General features: G+C 32.5%; 1 protein-coding gene across 9 annotated transcripts in view; it reads right to left on the bottom strand.

The window, feature by feature from the left end:
• Positions 1–5350: 5350 nt before the first annotated feature.
• Positions 5351–23648, bottom strand: part of LOC143080986 (uncharacterized) — a 44239-nt gene continuing 25941 nt past the window's right edge. The window contains exons 1-7 of one of the 9 annotated variants that reach the window (XM_076257245.1): positions 16765–16876; positions 13094–13159; positions 12904–12924; positions 10819–10985; positions 9018–9270; positions 7922–7992; positions 5351–5836 (exon numbers count right to left, since the gene is read on the bottom strand). In XM_076257245.1, the coding sequence (XP_076113360.1) occupies positions 5585–5836; positions 7922–7992; positions 9018–9270; positions 10819–10985; positions 12904–12924; positions 13094–13145 (816 nt within the window). In that variant the 5' untranslated portion in view covers positions 13146–13159; positions 16765–16876 and the 3' untranslated portion in view covers positions 5351–5584. The other 8 variants (XM_076257223.1, XM_076257215.1, XM_076257272.1 and 5 more) reach the window with 8 other exon arrangements.

The following is a 23648-nucleotide window of genomic DNA, read 5'->3' as shown; positions in this document are numbered from 1 at the left end:
ATATAAAAAAGACAAAAGATAGCAGAGAGGCATTCAAACTCATAAGTCGAATATAAGTTGACATATAAGCTGTCATGTATTAAGGTGGTACCTAACACTACAGGGAGATAACTCTGTAAAATCAGCTCAACGTTTTAATTACGTTGTGTTGTTAAGAGAATATTAAGTTTCTCAATGATCAAAATACCAACAAACAACAGTACACTAAACATAACACAGAAAACTAACGACTGAGCAACACGAATCCCAACAAAAACTGGTGGTGATGTCTTGGGTGGGATAAGGACTGATTTTGTAATTTTCTTACATTTTGTTTTAAGTAAGCGCGATCTGGCAGTATGGCAAAACGACTGTTACCAAACTTGCTGTGTGTCCGAAACGTCTAGCATCCGTTAGTAGAGGGTTTTAACTATAAATTAATTTATCAACGATACCAAACATGGAGTTACATCATATGCGAGTTTCGTCTACATGAGACTCTTTAGTGGCACTCTATTCAAAATTGGTGTAAGACAAAATGAAAAACAAAGTTGAAAAGCATTAAAAACCGACAAATTTTAAAACGTTGTATGTCAACTAAAGTTATGGCAATCTTTGCCTTGGGTTATACAACCTTACTGTTTCAACTAAATTCAACTTTTCATAAACAGTAACTTTTCAGATAATGACCATGTCATTAATATGTCATGTCAACAAAAAGCTGAATATACTTGACCAATAATACCTACAGAGGTAAAATGTCCACAAGCAGTGGCAACGTCCCAGTGGTGGTTGGTCCCTACAATCTCTGGCAATCTGGCTATGGTGTTACATGTACAACCTAAACAGTTATTATCACTTCGTTTGATGTGTTTGAACTTTTGATTTGCCATTTAATTAGGGATTTTCCGTTTTAATATTTCTCAGTGTTTGGAATTTCTGTGATTTTACTTTTTTCTCATACAAAACCTACAGAGCATGAATCCTTTTATATCCTTTTAGTAATAAGGAAGATTGATGTAGAAATTGTTCAAAGTGTACAAAACTATGTACTTTTTAAGCAATATACGACAGGTCTTAATTGAAAGATACATGTATCATATTTATCTATAAAATTACCAAATTAAGTTGTGAGGTAGATAAATAAAGGCATCAATTTTCTGTTGTCTATCAGACCGTTGGTTTTCCCCTTTGAACGGTTTTACACTAGTAATTTTGAGGCCCTTTATAGCTTTTTGTTCGGTGTGAGCCAAGGCTCCGTGTCGAAGGCCGTACATTGACCTATAATGGTTTACTTTTATAAATTGTTATTTGGATGGAGAGATGTCTCATTTGCACTCACACCACATCTTCCTATATCTATCAGTAGTATACCGGTGTTCAAAATTCAATAATCGATTGAGAGAAAACAAATCTAGGTTACAAACTAACCAGGTGCCCCGCCGGGCGCAACTTTATACGACCGCAGAGGTCGAACTCTGAACAGTTGGGGCAAGTATGGACAAAACATTCAAGCTTGAAACAGCTCTGAATTTGGATTGTGATCAAATTTTTGACATAATATAAGTTTATCACACAAAACAAATGTCAAGATCTTACAAATCTATTACACAATATTGGGCAATTAAAGATTTCTTCTTCAAACTTTTCAAAAATTTGGGGGAAACTACCCCCTTTTTTTTGCAATTAGTCCAAAACCTGACAATTGTGTATACATTATTTACAAGTAGTGTAAGGGGGGGGGGGGGGGGGGGGGTGAATACAAACATACCCAACATTGTATGTAAAATGTATTTGAATTACCTCCCTTACACTGCTTTTAAATTGTCTAAAATGTCCATCCCCCTTTTTTTGCCCCTAATTCCAAAAAAAAAAATTTGAGCCATAACCCCCCAAAGTCAGTACTAACTATCCCGTCATGGTATGGAAACTTATGGTATAATTTCAGAGAGATTCATACACTTAAAAACAAGTTATTGTTTGAAAACTACAAAAAATGCTTATTTTGGGCCCCCTTTTTGGCCCCTAATTCCTAAACTATAAGGACCATAACCCCAAAAATCAATTTCTTACTATCCATTCATGGTAAGGAAACTTGTGGTGTAATTTCAGAGAGATTCATACACTTAAACACAAGTTATTGTTTGAGAACTACAAAAATGCTTATTTTAGGCCCCCCTTTTGGCCCCTAATTACTAAACTTTTGGGACCATAACCCCAAAAATCAATACCAACAATCCCTTCTTGGTATGGAAACTTGTGGTACCAGATGCCCCGCATAGCGCAGCTTTATACGACCACAGAAGTTGAACCCTGAACGGTTGGGGCAAGTATAGACACACAATCAAGCTGGATTCAGCTCTAAATTTGGATTGTGATTAAATAGTTGACACAGCATAGATTTCTGACACAGAATGAATGTGGTCTAATGAACTTAAAATATTTTTTTTGCCTTTGAGCAATTCACTATGCTGTTGAATATTAATCCTCTCAAAAAAGTGTTTGAAGAAATTTTCTTTTTATTTATGAAATCCGAAATGAGAAAAATTTACCCCCCCTTTTTTCACATCCCCCTTTCCCTTTTTCCGAAACTGATCTCAATTCAAATTTAAAATTTAAAATGCAAAATAAAGTGCTTGTTATCACTGAATGGTAAAGATTGTTTTAATTTATCAGTTGGTAGTAAAAGTGAGTATACATTGTATATTGTATAAAACAATGATTTAAGTTGATTCAACTACTATTCTGGACAAAGAAAGATGACTCCAATTGAAAATTTCTTGCTATTGCACAATATTGTGCAATTAGATATTTCTAGCTTTAGATTAAGCATATCAAAAAAGCCCAAGAATTCAATTTTTGTTAAAATCAAACTTAGTTTCATTTTGGACCCTTTGGACTTTAATGTAGACCAATTTAAAAACGGGACCAAAAATTAAGAATCTACATACACAGTTAGATCTGGCATATCAAAGAACCCCAATTATTAAATTTTTGATGAAATCAAACAAAGTTTAATTTTGGACCCCGATTTGGACCAACTTAAAAACTGGGCCAATTATCAAAAATCTAAGTACATTTTTAGATTCAGCATAACAAACAACCCCGAGGATTCAATTTTTGTTAAAATCAAACTAAGTTTAATTTTGGACCCTTTGGACCTGAATGTAGACCAATTTGAAAAAGGGACCAAAAATTAAGAATCTACATACACAGTTAGATTTGGCATATCAAAAAGAACCCCAATTATTCAATTTTTGATGAAACCAAACAAAGTTCAATTTTGGACCCTTTGGGCCCCTTATTCCTTAACTGTTGGGACAAAACTCCCAAAATCAAACCCAACCTTCCTTTTATGGTCATAAACCTTGTGTTTAAATTTCATAGATTTCTATTTACTTATACTAAAGTTATGGTGCGAAAACCAAGAATAATGCTTATTTGGGCCCCTTTTTGGCCCCTCATTCCTAAACTTTTGGGACCTCAACTCCTAAAATCAATCCCAATCTACCTTTTGTGGTCATAAACCTTGTGGTTAAATTTCATAGATTTCTATTGACTTATACTTAAGTTATGGTGCGAAAACCAAGAATAATACTTATTTGGGCCCCTTTTTGGCCCCTCATTCCTAAACTTTTGGGACCTCAACTCCTAAAATCAATCCCAACCTTCCTTTTGTGGTCATAAACCTTGTGTTTAAATTTCATTGATTTCTATTTACTTATACTAAAGTTATTATGCGAAAACCAAGAATAATGCTTATTTGGGCCCTTTTTTTGGCCCCTAATTCCTAAACTGTTGGAACCAAAACTCCCAAAATCAATCCAAACCTTCCTTTTGTGGTCATAAACCTTGTGTCAAAATTTCATTGATTTCTATTTACTTAAACTAAAGTTATAGTGTGAAAACCAAGAAAATGCTTATTTGGGCCCTTTTTGGCCCCTAATTCCTAAAATGTTGGGACCAAAATTCCCCAAATCAATCCCAACCTTCCTTTGTGGTCATAAACCTTGTGTTAAAATTTCATAGATTTCTATTCACTTTAACTAAAGTTAGAGTGCGAAAACTAAAAGTATTCGGACCATGACGACGACCACCACGCAGACAACAACGCCAACGTGATAGCAATATAAGACCAAAAAATTTCCAATTTTTGCGGTCCTATAATAATTACAGAGAGATTTTATATACACTTAAACACAAATTATTGTTTGAAAACTACAAAAATGCTTATTTTGGGCCCCCTTTTTGGCCCCATAATTCCCAAACTATTGGGACCATAACCCCCAAAATCAATCCCAACCTTCTTTTTGTGGTCATAAACCTTGTGTTTATATTTCATAGATTTCTATTTACTTATACTTAAGTTATGGTGCGAAAACCAAGAATAATACTTATTTGGGCCCCTTTTTGGCCCCTCATTCCTAAACTTTTGGGACCTCAACTCCTAAAATCAATCCCAACCTTCCTTTTGTGGTCATAAACCTTGTGTTTAAATTTCATTGATTTCTATTTACTTATACTAAAGTTATTGTGCGAAAACCAAGAATAATGCTTATTTGGGCCCTTTTTTTGGCCCCTTATTGACTTATTCCTAAACTGTTGGACCCAAAACTCCCAAAATCAATCCAAAAGAGGGACGAAAGATACCAAAGGGACAGTCAAACTCATAAATCTAAAACAAACTGACAACGCCATGGCTAAAAATGAAAAAGACAAACAGAAAAACAATAGTACACATGACACAACATAGAAAACTAAAGAATAAACAACACGAACCCCACCAAAAACTAGGGGTGATCTCAGGTGCTCCAGAAGGGTAAGCAGATCCTGCTCCACATGTGGCACCCCTTCCTTTTTTGGTCATAAACCTTGTGTTAAAATTTCATAGATTTCTATTCACTTTTACTAAAGTTAGAGTGCGAAAACTAAAAGTATTTGGACGATGATGACGACGACCACGCAGACAACGACGCCAACATGATAGCAATATAAGACCAAAATATTTGCGGTAGTATAATAATTACAGAGAGATTTATACACTTAAACACAAATTATTGTTTGAAAACTACAAAAATGCTTATTTTGGGCCCCCTTTAGGCCCCTAATTCCCAAACTATTGGGACAATAACCCCCAAAATCAATCCCAACCTTCTTTTAGTAGTAATGAACCTTCTGTTAAATTTTATAAAGATCCATTCACTAAAACTAAAGTTTTTGTCCAGAAACTAAATGTGTCTTTGGACAATGCAGACGACGCAGACAACGACGACTACAACAAGATAGCATTATATACGATGCAAAAAAAATTTTGAGGTCATATAAAAATGAGGGAAACATATCAACTGTAAGAGGAAAACTGTTCATTAAATTTTCTTGTCTAGTAATGAAATCTTTTATTCAGTATATTCAAGTTATTCTTCTATTGACATAAGAATTAACATCCATATATCATACAACATACAACTTTTTAAGATAACAACATATAAATGATATAACAACGTTTATACATGGAAATAAATGGCAATTTTTCTGATATTCATTTTTTATACATGGTACATCAGATTTCATCAGTCATCCATCATAACAGTCAAAGAACACAACATCAAAAAAAAGGTAAGCTATGAGAGTTGTTAGGACGTAAAGAGTCTCTTATTAAAGATCCATACAATGCATATAATATAGAAATGAACGTCAAATGAGCGTTACTTGCAGGCCGTTCCCATGACACTGGTTCTGTTGGATTTGCACGATAAAATCCTAACTGACGCATTGCAAAAAGGTCTATTTCATACAAAATCTTTAAGTTCTTTTGTTTTGAAACAGGCGCAATATCATGGACCTTGCAATAATCCAACTACAAAGAAATAAAAATATAGAAATAACATTTAATCTTCAAAAGTGTGTTTAATGTTTCTTTCATGACAAAAAATATCTCAACTGTCTTTATATTTTACACCCCTGTTTTTGGTTTCGTTTGTGTCCCTAAGTCTTCAGTTCTTTAAAAAGTATTCTGAGGACTTGTTTTTCTTTTCAGTCTTGGTGTGGTCACCCTTTTTTATTTTTATTTTCCCTGTGAATCTTTCACGGTTTTTATTTTAAACTGCAGTAAACTTAAAACAATTTGCATGATTCGTTTTCACCACAGATGAAATGCTGCTGTATAAGAAAAAAAAATGACTGAGCATAAGCAAATCTATATCGAATGGTTTTACACTAGTAATTTTGGGGACCTTTATAGCTTGTTGTTCAGTGTGAGCCAAGGCTCCGTGTTGAAGGCCGTACATTGACCTATAATGGTTTACTTTTTTAAAATGTTATTTGGATGGAGAGTTGTCTCATTGGCACTCACACCACATCTTCCTATATCTATATTTGCAAAAAAAATGGTGTACCATGCAAAAACAATTTTTTTCACATAAGCTTAAGATATTTTGTTTTTTTAAACTTGTTTGATACGAGGGTCTCTAATGAGTCTTCTTTCAAATGAAATGCATCAGGCGCACAAAATTTTAATCCAGGTATCTATGAAAAGTTTATTCATTTTCTGGTCCATATGATAATTGTGTACAAGTATTGGGCATGTACCTTTAAAGTGTATTAAGATGATGCATCTAATAAGAACAAGGAGCTTTAACAAATAACTGGTCCGAGACCACAATTATTTCATAGTGCATTTCTTTTAGAACATAAATGAAAATAAAAAAAAACCCACCTGCGCTTTCTCAAAGAAAGTTTTACAGTGTGTTGTACTACTTTTGGGACAAATTATATCAACATTATAGAAAACTTTATTAGCTCTAACTCAAAATATGGACAATTTTATGTTTAGGGTGTCTTGAAATCTTTTGACAGCTTCCAAAGTGCTAATTTTAAACCTTTTTCAGCTGGACCAAATCACTACTTTCCTTTAAAATTCTGGACCCAAATTTTTTAACAGTGTAATCCTCCCCCCCCCCCCTACTTGCAATTTGAGGCATTAAACATGGAGATATAAAGGAGTAGGGGCATAAAGGCCTGGTTTTGGCCCAAGAAAATAAAATGTTTGATAACTTTTTCAAATTGGCACATAATCTGTAGAAATGCATAGGGTCAAGAAATATAAATGAAGAGCATTAAGATTCTTATGTGATGACGTCACAATTACGTCATAAAATGTACTGTTTTCACAAAAACGATGAAAATTCAGAATTTATGCAGTTTTCTATCTTTATTTCTGGTGTGGAAACATCGTGCGCAGCCAAGAAACAACACAATAATTTAACTGAAGCTTTATTATCACCATTGACAAAATCTCACCAAATATAAAGTTGTTTCTTGGGTGCGCACATACTTTTCCAATCGAAAATATACTTAAACATTTGATGAAAAACAAGGAAAATCACAAAATTTTACAAAATATACAAATTAAGGCATGATTTGTTGCCATGGTAACTTGTTCAATGTCCAAAATTATTTTGTTTTTCTGAATACCTTCTACCTGATATACTTTTCAGTAATTTAAAAATATGTATGATAACTTTTAAATTTGCAGTAATTTTTGGGCCAAATAAGGGGCTTATTGCCCCTACTCCTTTGGAAGGGGTATAAAAATTAATGGCAAGTAACCCACTGTCAACACTAGGGACTATATTTGTGAACAACGAAAATCAAAGGACGACAATTGTGGTCTCAGACCAACTAAGTGTACCAGTTTATTGTGTGTTGCATTGTCATTTGTTTTTTTGTTGCACTTTCATGTTTCCGTTATTTCGTTGTTTTCCTTTTCTTTTTGATGTGTTTCCCTCAGTTTTCGTTAGTAATCCGGATTTGTTTTCTCTCAATCCATTTATGACTTTCAACAGCAGTATACTACTGTTGTCTTTTTTTATTTTCCTTAAATTTTAATCAAATATACATTAATATATCTCTAATGACACATTCAAATATGTTGACAACTTACTATTTCAAGTAGAGCCATTGGATAACCTTGGTCCATATCTAGAATTGTCTGCAATACTTGCCAATTGCAATCTGAAAATAAGATTTTTTTTTTTGTGATCATATTTGTATATACTGTTTTATGTATAAACTAGAATAGAAAGTTTAAATTAAAGTATTTTGGAATTCACTACAAAATGGACAATATAGTAACCACAACCATGCATTATGACAGAAATGTGTCTACAATTTATACAATGCTATTTCAAAAAGTTTTGATAAAAAGACACATCTCATCCATATTAGAATATTTTGATGAAAAGCAATACAATTTAATTAATAAAAGGTTTCATCACATTTGTTTTTGAAATTTCACATTTGAAGCCCTTTACCTCAATTTTTGATTCGACTTTCAAAACCTTTTAATTAAGGGGCACTAAATTTATAAGTCTTGTGTTGAAATACAAAATTATAAGGCTGTTAACTTTAAGGAGATCTTACTAAAAAATGCTTGGCTCCTGGTCTCTAATTTTGTACTGTAGATCATATTTGTTAAGTCAGTCATTGATAGTAATTTTCCAAAACTTAGGCAATGGAAAGGTTAAAGGTATGACATTTCAAATTGGTTCTTATTTATAGGTTGATTTTTATTTTAACACGTTTCCTTATTTGCACAATTTCACTCTTATTAAAATATCATGATATTTGACAAATAAAATCAAGATTATAAGAATGATCTCTTAATCAAAATCAGAGAGTTGTCTCATTGGCAATCATACCTTCTCTAATTTTTTATATTTCAGTGTTTTTGTAATTTGTCTTGCATACTGTAACATGTGTAAATTCAGAAATCATTGTGATGTTCATACTAATGTGAATAATGCGAATGGGTGGAAATCATAATAATAAGAACTCCTATTCTGATGTCTGATACATATAAGTGTATGCAAATTTTCTTGAAAATCGCAATTTGAATCTTGCATTTTTGTCCATTTTTTAAAGATCCCAATAATAAATGGACACATTAACATATGATTAATTTCTGAATTTACAGTACATGTTTAATATATCGTAAAGATATGTATTTAAAAAATCAGGAATATTTAGAATAAACTCACCTTTCAGCAATACTAATAATCTGGAAAATTCGTCTAATGTTTGTAAAATAATTTCTCTATTATGTTTTTTAGATAAAGTGACTCCTATAAGTCTAATGTCATTATTTGTATCAGGTTCTTCTAACACTAAATTCATTCCAACTAATATCCTCCGCCAGCTAACCAGGTTCAAATGATTAGGGACTAAGTTGTAAAGTATCTTGACCGTTGCTCCAGGTCCATGTTCTTTAGCCGCTAATATGGCAAAACGAAACTATAAAAGATAAAAATAACTTTTATGATATATCAGAAATGATAAGGGGTATCTATGCATTTGTCACCAAGGGCCAATGCACGTCGAGTTTAAGGGGGACTATCGAACATGCACAGCCCAAGGTACAGGGGGTCAGTCTTTCGCAATACTTAAGCAATGGCAGGCATAACTATAAAGCAAGCAGCAAGTTGTAACAGTTTTATATAATAACAGATCTAAATGATGATAATGATGCCAAAACAATTTACAAATAAATTAAGTCCAAATGTTCCAAATAATAAAGTCACTAATTTCACTAATCCATTCACAGTTTAAGTTAAAGTCCAAAATGTTTGAAATATTGCAAGTTAATGTTGTCTGGCTTGAAACAGTTACAGTTGTGTTGAGGTGTCTTTTGAGTACATGTTTCTCCTGAGTAGCTGAGCCTGGTTGGCTTTGGAAGCACTCCTTTCTGGATGACACCGACAAGACTACAATGGTGACTACATTGTGACTACATTGTAACTTCATTGGACTTAAATTTTTTCAAAAAGTTGACTGTACAATTTATAGCACATCTAGTAATTGCTCAAATTATGACAAGTATTGCAAACTATGGATTTATGTAATTTGAGTAATCAAAATTTACTACAAAACCTATTACACATTCATGAAACATAATCAGAGCAAAAACAGCAAAAAACACACAAAAAGCAAACACTTGCGAAATGACTAAATCTTCACAATTTTTGCGTTTGTGCTAATTTCTAGACAGTTTTTGTCTGAAGTGGAAGTGGACTCACTTGTGTTCAGTCTTATCATTTAAATATATAAAGGTTGAGATTGAATGCGCAGATGTGGCCATTTGCATTTAAGACAATTACCCATCTGACATTTTATAGCATATTTTTATAAATAAATTTTTTCATAATTAAGCTTGAATTTGAGGATCTTTAATGACCAAATCAGTTCAAATCTGTGACATAAACAAGTGAATTGACTGAAGACACTTTTAAAAGGGTTTAAACAAATATATGTCCCCAGTACATGGATGCCCCATCTGCACTATCATTTTCTATGTTCAGTGGACTGTGAAAATTTGGGAAAATCTCTAATTTGGCATTAAAATTAGAAAGATCATTTCATAGGGAACATGTGTACTAAGTTTCAAGTTGATTGGACTTCAACTTCATTAAAAACTACCTCGACCAAAAACTTTAACAACCAAACTTTAACCTAAGGCAGGACAGACGAATGGAGGAATGAACGGACGCACAGACCAGAAAACATAATGCCATTAAATGGGGCATAACATTAGCTAAAGCAAAACATCTGATGTACTTCAAATTTGATTCCAAAAGTAGTCCTCACCAGACTGTTATAGAATTATACACTAGCGGATCCAGAAATTTTCATAAGGCCCACTGACTGCCTAAGAGGGGGCCGGCTCCAGTCATGCTTCAGTGATTCCCTATATAAGCAACCAAATTTTTTCCCAAAAAGGGGGGCTCTGGCCCCCCTCCTAAATCTGCCTCTGTTATAATATATATCATATATTTGAACACTTACAATAGACAATAGAAAATTTATAACTTTCTTTCCTTCAGCTTCATCAAATTCATGGTCTTTTAAAACTTCTGTCAAGCCTCGGCGCCAGTATGACAGCATTGTCTGTTTTGAACGAAGATTTTCCCATATTTCAGCTCCATAAAAATTTCTTTCTTTAGGGGATGTATCTGAAATGAAAGTATTAAAACTGTTCAAGTAATAATCATATGTATAATCTAAACTAGTTTATTTTACTTGTATATAATTGTGTATTCACAAATGTATATTCAACAGGTTTATTAATTGAAGATTTTCGTGCCTGTCCTAAGTCAGGAGCCTCTGGCCTTTGTAAGTCTTACAAGATTTTTAATTTAAGTTCATTGATATGTTTTAGAGTTTAGTATTACATCCATTATTGCTGAACTAGTACACATATTTGTTTAGGGGACGGCCTTAGCACCCCTCTGGATGCAGGATTTTCGCACTGTGTTCAAGACATATTGGCGGTCTTCTGCTGTTTTCTACTGAAGAGCTTTATAACCAAAAGGGATCTGTATCTATATAGATCTGTATTTGTATATAAAATCTTCAAATGAAGACACACCTCCAATGGATTAGACTAAAGTAGTGTCCTTCACCACACAATATTATGAGTTAAGAATATGTCCATTCCAAGTAACACGCACAAACAAATATATGGGGAATGTGTCCATGGGACACAGGAGATGCCCCCACTTGTATATACAAAGTTATAAAGGAACATAACTTAAGAACGGTAAAAGTGATACTACCCAAATTTGTACTCAATCTGAGTTTTGTGGTAAAAAGTATCGTAACATTTGGTTGTTTGCAAACTTAAAAAAGATAATGAAAACGAAAAATTCAGCAATTTTACTATTTGTAAAGGGGAATAACTCTAGAACGTTAAAATTGACACCACCAAAATTCAAACTTGATCTGTGTATTGTGGTAATATTAGCATATTGTGTATTAGATTCATAATGTTAGGTTGAGGCAAACTAAAGTTAGAGAATGGAAACTTTCCATTTATAAAGGAGCATAACTCTGTAACAGTATAAGGGAAGCCACCAAAATTTAAGAAAAATCTGTGTTTTGTGGATATTAATCTTTGTGTATAAGTTTCTTAAGATTAAGTAAATGCAAGTAATTTTAGTGAACCGAAATCTATTTTTGGATGTACGGTCAGACACATGGACAAGAGTAAAACTCAATGCACTTTCCAATTATGGCATGGGCTTAAAAAAAATCTAGGGCCAACTGTGCCTTACAGAGTTGGAAGGACAGTTTCTAATTAAATTCTTAATTTTTAAATTTAAGAAAAGGTGTTATAAATCATGCCTGTGAGTACCAAATCAGTTGATATCAACCCAGGCCAGATGCAGTGTTAATAAATGAATATAACAATTCATAGATTTAGTGTAACCCAAATTGCTCTTGTTGGATTAGTGAAACCGAAAGCACTCTTGCTGGATTGGTGCAAGACAAAGTGTTCTTGCTGGATTGGTGCAAGACAAAGTGCTCTTGCTGGATTGGTGCAAGACAAAGTGCTCTTGCTGGATTGGTGCAAGACAAAGTGCTCTTGCTGGATTGGTGCAAGACAAAGTGCTCTTGCTGGATTGGTGCAAGACAAAGTGCTCTTGCTGGATTGGTGCAAGACAAAGTGCTCTTGCTGGATTGGTGCAAGACAAAGTGCTCTTGCTGGATTGGTGCAAGACAAAGTGCTCTTGCTGGATTGGTGCAAGACAAAGTGCTCTTGCTGGATTGGTGCAAGACAAAGTGCTCTTGCTGGATTGGTGCAAGACAAAGTGCTCTTGCTGGATTGGTGCAACACAAAGTGCTCTTGCTGGATTGGTGCAACACAAAGTGCTCTTGCTGGATTGGTGCAAGACAAAGTGCTCTTGCTGGATTGGTGCAAGACAAAGTGCTCTTGCTGGATTGGTGCAACACAAAGTGCTCTTGCTGGATTGGTGCAAGACAAAGTGCTCTTGCTGGATTGGTGCAACACAAAGTGCTCTTGCTGGATTGGTGCAAGACAAAGTGCTCTTGCTGGATAAGTGCAAGACAAAGTGCTCTTGCTGGATTTACCTTCATCAGAATCACTCAAACCTAAATATTTGAAAGACAAGGATATATGTCAAAATATGTTAATACCTAAGTAGCTGTATAACCAATAGGAAACAAAAAATATTTTCTCCAACTTTATTCAGTAATAAAGATTCATTTTGGAATACTTATTATTAAAGCAAAAATTCCAGCTTTAGTCAAAGTACAATACCTGGTAGTGACTTGAGTGGAGATCCTCCTTCTGCCATTCGTGAAAAAACCATGTTCGGTCTCAGACCTGCATATAAAATAATATATTTAAAATAAATCATACAATGTACCTCCTTCAGCAATAAGCATGTTTTTATAAAAAAAAAATCCATCAACTTTTTAAACACATTTTAACCATTTTTATACCAATTTTTCATTGCTTTTGTGTTTGTTATTTTATCTATTTACTAGCAAAATTACAGGATTCATTTTCAAGCCATGTTGGTAATATTGTTTTAAAATCAATGTCAAAAGCTAAGATGCCATGATAATTTCAAATTGGGTTCTCCTGGCCTTTTAAAACCAACTATATGGTATAATTTTTTTTCATTATTGAAGGCCATACAGTTGCCTATAATTGCTTACATCCACTTACATTCGAACTTTGCTGGATAGTTGTCTCCTTGACATGCATACCCCATCTCCTTATTTTTATAATTCATTTTATTGCAAAGAAAATAAAACCCTTAGGCAGCAACCATTTGATTTTCTGGGGGGGGCTATGGGTTTTTTTTTCTGGACAATTTTTTTTTTTCGCCTGTGGCGAAAAACAATCTATTTTTTTCACGACAAGTCGAAAACAATTTTTTTCTTTCAATTTTAGCATTACATATAGTGGCAGCTGAGGGTGAAACAAACAATTTTTTTTTCTCAGAATCAAAAACAAATTATTTTTTTCTCCAAAAACTGGAAACAAACTTTTTTTTCCAAAAAAAACCATAGCCCCCCCCCCCAGAAAATCAAATGGTTGCTGCCTTACCCAGATTCAGTTGGTGTTAACCTGGCTATTTCAACTTGTGTAAAGTGAACTGTCACATTTAATAAATACACATGACAATAGCATTATCTTATGGAGTTAATGCAATGAGAACTTAAAAAATAACTCCTTGAAAAAACAATCATTCATTGATTACGGCTGTACAAAAAAGGACCCCAAGTAATGAAGATTGTGTGACATGCAACACTACTGAATAATGTATAATGCCACTTTGCTATATCTCATTGATGGAGGAAGCCATATGTTTCATAAAGAGACATCTGACCTTCACAAGGAAAACTTTGTATTTAAGCTTTTTATCAAACTTCAATGCATATGAATAAATAATGCTTGTAATAAGCTTATTTATTAATGCATGATTGGCAAAATATCCATGTATAAATAAAAGAAGATTTGGTCCCCCCTTTTCGTGGAAAAATTTGGTTGCTTATATAGGGAATCCCTGTAGCATAACCGGGCGGGCCCCCTCTTAGGCAGTCAATGGGCCCCTCTTATGGAAATTTCTGGATCCGCCACTGCTAACTTAACACAATATAAACAATATACTTTACTACTTAGTATGAAAAAAACTAACAATGACAGACATGAACCAATGACAACCACTGAACTACAGGCTCCGTCAGCTAAAATTATGTGGTGAGGTGCAACATGGTCATGGGCACTTTATCCTCCCCTAACAAGGGACAGTGTTGTAACAGGACATCATTGGAGCAATTAAACCTTTCATTTCTTTATTGAGTTTTTATTCAGTTCCGTGTTAAATTTTCTTATTGTTACAAATTTTACATACAAACAGTAGCATTTTATTTTTTTATTTTAATTTTAGTTTCTTGTGTACAATTTGGAAATTAGTATGGCGTTCATTATCACTGGACTAGTATATATTTGTTTAGGGGCCAGCTGAAGGACGCCTCCGGGTGCGGGAATTTCTCGCTACATGGAAGACCTGTTGGTGACCCTCTGCTGTTGTTTTTTATTTGGTCGGGTTGTTGTCTCTTTGACACATTCCCCATTTCCATTCTCAATTTTAGTAGCAGTATATATATATGGTCCAAGTTTTCAATAATGCATTTGACAAACATTTTGTTAGAAAATTTTCACCAATTTGTATTGATTATAGACAATTAACTCAACACAAAGGACATGAGTTATATGCAAACACGCTTCCAAAAAGACCTAATGTTGTTGTCGTGTTTTCAGAATACTAATTATTACATAAATTGTTTACACTCTACTACAAAAAAGGATAAACAGAGAGATAATTTTTAGCATTATCAATAAGTTAAGAGACTAATTGTACATTAAAAAATATGTCTGCTATCTTAAGATACATATTTTTCTACTAGGCTTTAAACCCTGCTTTTTCAAGTTACATCCATGACATCAATAGATTTACTGTCAAATACTTTCAACCCAAAAATTAAAAATCCTTTCCACATACATGTATATGACTGTTATGCCAGTCCAAAGTGAACTATATCATAAAAGCATGTGTATATGCACTTTGACTTAATAGCCAGTCACTTGCAACTACATCTTAATTCTTAAACTGAATTTAAATACCAGAAAACCTTTTAACAAGATCTAAGTTTCTCAACCGTACATCAAAAAGAGATAGAAAATACCAAGTGGGCCAACAGAAAATTTTCAGTCCAAAATAACATAATAACAACACCACTTTGGCCACATATAAAAACAACAATATTATTCAACTTTTCACAGAAAACTATGAACTACTTGACTGGTACAAAGTGTACATGTTCCTTACCAAACACATCATCTGGTTTTTTCATATATATCCATCATACACATTTTGTAACTTTTTGTTGTGATTTTGAAGTCCCTCCAATATATAATTATTGCATACGTACATGTACAAATGTATTTTAAAATAAACTAGATTTTAAGGGAATTTACATTGATTTGAATTTTTAAACTTCCTAGTAAAATAGCAAGGACTAACATTATGATCAATAGATAATTTCATACATGTACCTATATAATAATTCCAGGTAAAAACTGCCCTGGTTCTTTTAAAATATTTTCAGGTTTCTAAGAAATTGTGAAGCATGACAGACATTTTAAATTGCATGTAAATAAAATTACTGGGGAATCAAGTAATATATATATAAAGCTAAATATAACAAATATTGTTTAATAAGCAATTATGATTTATTAGTTGTTGTTCTACTTATTTATCTTGGAATGGTCAGAAATGACAGTAACTTAATGGGATATAAACTAGTAATAAATAAATGACAAGAGGTCTTTTAAATTACATAGTTTCTATTGGTTCTTAAGAAAAGAATTTTAACATAATTTATAATCAAGACAAAAAAATGAAATAAACACACACAATTAACATAATAGATCTAAATGCATCTTGGCAAAAAGAACCTTTAAAAAAACAAAGGTAATACCAGAAAGACCAGCTGAAATGACTCAAAGGCTAAAATAAATGAATACCAAACAAACTACAATGATAAAAAAAAGCTTTATTGATAGACTGTTTCAATAAAACATAGATCACTGTTAACCTCTCCTAGTTGTCAGTAGTACGTACTGCTGAAATCACACAAAGGTCTAAAGCATTTTCAGGTCTATGAAATTCGTATAGATGATTTCCAGTACCATAATAACTCACATTTAGTTGGCATAATTCTTTAACAGGAAGAATTAGAGCTCTTTGAGTATCCACAAGACTTTTGTTATGAATCAACATATTTATCAGCAGATCCTTAAATAATTCTAAACATAGATTTTCTTTTATGTGTAGGAAGCTTGCATTTAACCTTTTGAAATCATAGTGTAACTAAGAGTGATATTTTTAGAAATTATTCATTGGTAATACTCACCGACATGTGCAAACTTCCAAAAATATAGGTGTTTATTATTCTAAATTTAGCCATAAACTGTCACAAGAATTTTTAGGGTAATTCCCTTTTGTTACCTTGTTCAATTTGAGTTATCTCCCCTTGTCCACTGATTTAGAATTTGCGTGGTAATTCAAATCCACTGAAGCTGTAGTTCTAGGCCACATTTTGCAATCTAGTGTGAATGACAGTATGTCTTATAGAAAAAAACAATCCTGTCTATGACAAATATCACAGATATGATCAGAGACTGACATGATGTTTATTTCTAACTGTTTTCTCCATCCCAAAAATGACAAACATACACATTACACGGACATGTCAATTTATAGTTCTAACGTGTGCACATTACCCGCCATATTTTTTTAAAATGTAAACAAGTTTATTTTAGCTGCAAAATCTAATCAAAAAAATTATCTTAATTTTTGGTTTATAAAGGCCATATGGTCTCCTTTCATATATTTGTAAAACCTAAACATTTAGAATTTTTCAAATATATATAAATCTCCAAATTTTATTTATAATATGTGGCTATAAAATTTTGGACTTTTTATGAGGGTGGTAAAATGTTATTTTCGTGCAACATATTTTGCCATTACTATTTCACGTGAAGCCGTGAAAAAGGTTTGTTATTAACTGTGTTTCGTGAAATCGGTAAAAAGATCAACATGCAGGATATTTGTAATTGTTGTGACATTCATCGTGAAATGGGATTGCAATGTTATTTCGCGTTCTTCCATGCAAATACCCCCCTTTACGCCCCTCTTTTATCTATAAAAAAATCTGGGAAAACATATATTGACAATAGTGTACGTGCTATACTATTTTGAGGGAAGATCGAACGTTTCAGTCTCGAAATCTCGTTCTAGTTTCCAAAACATGTGATACAAGCATGACAAGTGGAAAATATCAATGAATTTTAAAAGTATTATAATCAAACAACTCTGTGAAAAAATTGTGTATTTACAATGAATAGTTTTTCAGTTTTCAAATTTTACGACCAATCAAGTACGTCAGTCTTTTTAGCCAAATTTTTGAGATAATGCCGGTGAGGGTACAAAAAATGATTTTACAAAAATTATGTACATCCCATATCATTTTGGTCTTTTCAAATTTCTTAGATTAGATATATGTATTTTTTCTATCATTTATAACAAAAAAGTTTAAATGATATGCATGTTGTTCTTAAAACTGAGAAAAATCACAAATTTACAAAATTGACAGCATGGTAAATTTGACACTAAAAAGCATCAAAATATGATAAAACTTTCTTATATTAACACCTACATGACCTATAATACCTATAGTTTTTTTAAGTTAAATTTATTCAGATTGGTCCATTCCATCTTTATTGAAAGTATGAAACAAAGTTTAATTGTGGAACTGTGATTTATTTCACGATAAGAGCCCAAAAATAGGCAAAAATTTTAATTGATGAAAAATGGGAAAATCATCAAAATTGGGTATTTTCAAAGGACCATAGAAATAAAGGAAGTGCACCACCATGTAATTTTTTCTTCACCTATTAGTTTTTTACAGTCTCATAAACCAAAAAATCAGGTTAAGAAAAAAGTTTAATTCTAGAAATTTTTGGCTCCTCAGAGGTGTACATCCTTAAGTTAATTAATTCCTGATTTAAGAGTTCATAAATTTAATCAATTTCAAGGAACTGTGTTATCCCCCATTTTTATGGGTTGAACTAGAACACCCTAAAATAACAAAATCTTTATTTCATTTATTTTTAGCTCACCTGTCCCGAAGGGACAAGTGAGCTTATGCCATCACTTGGCGTCCGTCGTCGTCCGTCGTCTGTCGTCGTCTGTCGTCGTCGTAAACTATTTCAAGAATCTTCTCCTCTGAAACTACTGGGCCAAATACTTTCAAACTTTAACTGAATGTTCCTTAGGGTATCTAATTTATAAATTGTATCCGAAGTTTTGATCTATCAACAAACATGGTCGCCATTGCTAAAAATAGAACATAGGGGTCAAATGCAGTTTTTGGCTTATAACTCAAAAACCAAAGCATTTAGAGCAAATCTGACATGGGGTAATATTGTTCATCAGGTCAAGATCTATCTGCCCTGAAATTTTTAGATGAATCAGACAACCCGTTGTTGGGTTGCTGCCCCTGAATTGGTAATTTTAAGGAAATTTTGCTGTTTTTGGTTATTATCTTGAATATTATTATAGATAGAGATAAACTGTAAACAGGAATAATGTTCAGCAAAGTAAGATTTACAAATAAGTCAACATGATGGAAATGGTCAGTTGACCCCTTTAGGAGTTATTGCCCTTTATAGTCAATTTTTAACCATTTTTCGTAAATCTTAGTAATCTTTTACAAAAATCTTCTCCTCTGAAACTACTGAGCCAAATACTTCCAAACTTTAACTGAATGTTCCTTAGGGTATCTAGTTTGTAAATTGTATCCGAAGTTATGATCTATCAACAAACATGGTCGCCATTGCTAAAAATAGAACATAGGGGTCAAATGCAGTTTTTGGCTTATAACTCAAAAACCAAAGCATTTAGAGCAAATCTGACGTTGGGTAATATTGTTTATCAGGTCAAGATCTATTTGCCCTGAAATTTTCAGATGAATCAGACAACCTGTTGTTGGGTTGCTGCCTCTGAATTGGTAATTTTAAGGAAATTTTGCTGTTTTTGGTTATTATCTTGAATATTATTATAGATAGAGATAAACTGTAAACAGGAATAATGTTCAGCAAAGTAAGATTTACAAATAAGTCAACATGACGGAAATGGTCAGTTGACCCCTTTAGGAGTTATTGCCCTTTATAGTCAATTTTTAACCATTTTTCGTAAATCTTAGTAATCTTTTACAAAAATGTTCTCCTCTGAAACTACTGGGCCAAATACTTCCAAACTTTAACTGAATGTTCCTTAGGGTATCTAGTTTGTAAATTGTATCCGAAGTTGTGATCTATCAACAAACATGGTCGCCATTGCTAAAAATAGAACATAGGGGTCAAATGCAGTTTTTGGCTTATAACTCAAAAACCAAAGCATTTAGAGCAAATCTGACGTTGGGTAATATTGTTTATCAGGTCAAGATCTATCTGCCCTGAAATTTTCAGATGAATCAGACAACCTGTTGTTGGGTTGCTGCCCCTGAATTGATAATTTTAAGGAAATTTTGCTGTTTTTGTTTATTATCTTGAATATAATTATAGATAGAAATAAACTGTAAACAGCAATAATGTTCAGCAAAGTAAGATTTACAAATAAGTCAACATGACCAAAATTGTCAATTGACCCCTTAAGGAGTTATTGCCCTTTAAAGACTTTTTTCACAATTTGTTCATCATGTTGACTTACTTTAAAAAATCTTCTCCTTTGAAACTGCTGTATCAATTTCAGCCAAACTTAGGCTAAATGAGTTTCAGAGTATCTAGTATAAATTTTATATTTTATTTCCTTGTATGTCAAGAAACATAGCTCCTATGGCTAAAATAGAACATAGGAGAAAATGATTATTTTTTTTGGCTTTTGAAGAAAATAGGATGATCCAAAAAACATTTAAATAAATTGAAAAGCCAAAATAATCATTGATGAGAGATTTAACCAAAAGAATTAAGGTGAGCGATTCAGGCTCTTGAGAGCCTCTTGTTTTTAAAGTGGTACAGTCAAAAAAAATTCATAATTATCAAATGGATTCACATCATACTGAAGTTATGCTTTGTTTTCTTTAATTTTTTTTAATCAAATCAAATCAAATATGTTTATTTTCTAATCAAAGGGCCCTTATAGGCATATCAATTACAAACAAATAAATCATAATAGACAAAAACATAAAAAATGTTTAGAAATAATATTAAATTAAATATTATAATATGATTCATATAAAAACAAAAGAACAGTTTATAAGACATGGTCAGTTTATTTATTTTAAGGTATTAAAAATGTGTTCTGTAATTTTTGAAATAGACAATATATAATATGTAACATATTTCACACAGTACTTTATAAAAGTTATTATTTATAAACAATGATAAAAAAAAAACCCATTAATTTCTTCTGAAAATTTTTTTACAGATTGGAACTAGTCAGTCAAAATAGATCTTCTCAGGGATCAATATTATTAACAAACCAAATTTATTGTGTGCACTTATTATTGCGATTTTGTCCTTTTAGACTAATATGTGAATTTAATTTTTACAATATTGAGAAAAATCCTGTTTATATGGTTTAATTCCCGGCCAACCTCTTAAAACAGTCCGAGGACTTATTGAAATAAGTGATTTTACAAATCATTTACTTTTAAAAGTAGCAAATTTTGTAAAAAATTGTGATTTTTTAGTTTTACTAAAGTTTTAAACACATAGGTCTGTAATGTATCGGACAACCCGTTGTTAGGTTGCTGCCCCTGAATTGGTAATTTTAAGGAAATTTTGCTGTTTTTGGTTATTATCATGAATATTATTATAGATAGAGATAAACTGTAAACAGTAAAAATGTTCAGCAAAGTAAGATTTACAAATAAGTCAAATGACCAAAATGGTCAGTTGACCCCTTAAGGAGTTATGGCCCTTTATAGTCAATTTTTAACCATTTTCCGTAAATCTTAGTTATCTTTTACAAAAATCTTCTCCTCTGAAACTACTGGGCCAAATTGAACCAAACTTGGCAACAATCATCATTGGGGTAACTAGTTTAAAAATTGTGTCCGGTGACCCGGCCAACCAACCAAGATGGCCACCATGGCTAAAAATAGAACATAGGGGAAAAATCAGTTTTTGGCTTATAACTCAAAAACCAAAGCATTTAGAGCAAATCTGACACAGGTTAATTGGTTTATCAGGTCAAGATCTATCTGCCCTGAAATTTTCAGGTGAATCAGACACCCGATTGTTAGGTTGCTGCCTCTGAATTGGTTATTTTAAGGAAATTTTGCTGTTTTTGGTTATTATCATGAATATTATTATAGATAGAGATAAACTGTAAACAGCAAAAATGTTCAGCAAAGTAAGATTTACAAATAAGTCAACATGATGGAAATGGTCAGTTGACCCCTTTAGGAGTTATGGCCCTTTATAGTCAATTTTTAACCATTTTCCGTAAATCTTAGTTATCTTTTACAAAAATCTACTCCTCTGAAACTACTGGGCCAAATTTAACCAAACATGGCCAAAATCATTATTAGGGTATCTAGTTTAAAAATTGTGTCTGGTGACCCGGCTAACCAACCAAGATGGCCGCCATGGCTAAAAAGAGAACATAGGGGTAAAATGCAGTTTTTAGCCTATAAGTCAAAAGCCAAAGCATTTAGAGCAAATCTGACAGGGGTAAAATTGTTTATCAGGTCAAGATCTATCTGCCCTGAAATTTTCAGATGAATCGGACAACCCGTTGGTGGGTTGCCGCCCCTGAATTGGTCATTTTAAGGAAATTTTGCTGTTTTTGGTTATTATCTTGAATATTATTATAGATGTAGATAAACTGTAAACAGCAATAATGTAATGCTTGGGGTATACAATGTTTTTTTATACTTTCATCATAAATTATATTATGAACATGAGACAAATGAGACATTTCAGTGTGTCCACTCTTGTTTTTGCTTTTGAAGAAGATATGACAGAATCGAAGAACCATTTATATAAATTGAAAACCCAAAATAATCATTGATGGAAGATTTAAGCAAAAACTTTAAGGTGATCGATTCAGGCTCTTGAGAGCCTCTTGTTTTAGTTATTTTTGTTCAAAATATAGTACAAAAAATTTAAATTTCTTTTTCGATCAGTCCCTAAAACAGTTTGGCACAGACTGCACTCACTGCAGTATAAAAGCATGATTGCTGGACCTCTTTTTTATCAAAGTGAATTCTAGAAATGAAGGGACGACCTTCTTTTAAGTACATCTAGTTAAAGGCAACAGTTTCAAGAACAGACAATTTTTAAAGTAATTTTATAATAAACTTTTATAAAAATCAACTTTTTCTGATTTAGAATTATCAAAGTAAAATACTTCTAATAAAAGCAAGCTAAAGATCATAGTGATATTAACTTTGATTGTTATTGTCATGTTGCTGTCTTGTTGACGTATGTTCCCACATTTTCTTTTATCCATTTTTGTGATTAATAACAGTAGCAGCTGAAAACAGAAGTGTCACTCTGTCTGTGACTTGCTTTTTTCCCTTTCAGATAGAAGACAAAGAACGATATTGATTTTCTTTCACAAAAGCTAGGCACTATAAGTTGAGAGATTTTCCAAAGACGAAGAGCTGCTTAGATTTAAAAGATAAGGTATGTATGATACACATGTTTTAAATATTTTGTTGACTATTTTAGATAATATTTTCTAGTTCTATATAGTTTATTTTCAGTTAGAATTGTATAGATATAAAGCTAAATAAAAATTTCAGATGTTAAAACTTGAAAATTACTCGCTGAGTTTAACCTGTCAGGAAATGAAATAACTACTGCCCCATACATATAAATCATAAGTTTTAAAGGGGTTAGGGGGGGGCACATATAAACTATGGTTATTTTAAGATACTATAGATCTGAGCAAGAACATATCAAATCATAGTAATAATATGCTGAAATATTTAGGAAAATTTTGTTGTAAAAATTTAACCAACCTCTTCCCTTCAAAAGGGCCCATATTTTCTTTTTTTGGCTGAGAAAATTAGAAATGCATTCCTAAAATTAAATTCATCCTTTGCCAATCACACACTATTAATTCATAATTGTTAATGTGTTACAAGTTACAGCCAAATATAACACTTAAAGTTAGAACCTCGATCACCCTTCCCCAGTTTCTCATCCTCATACAAAAAAGTTGGAAAATTAGTATGGCGTTCATTATCACTGGACTAGTATATATTTGTTTAGGGGCCAGCTG

Source organism: Mytilus galloprovincialis, chromosome 1 (assembly GCF_965363235.1).
Source record: "Mytilus galloprovincialis chromosome 1, xbMytGall1.hap1.1, whole genome shotgun sequence".
NCBI lineage: Eukaryota > Metazoa > Mollusca > Bivalvia > Mytilida > Mytilidae > Mytilus > Mytilus galloprovincialis.
This window is presented reverse-complemented; position numbering and strand designations above follow the sequence as displayed.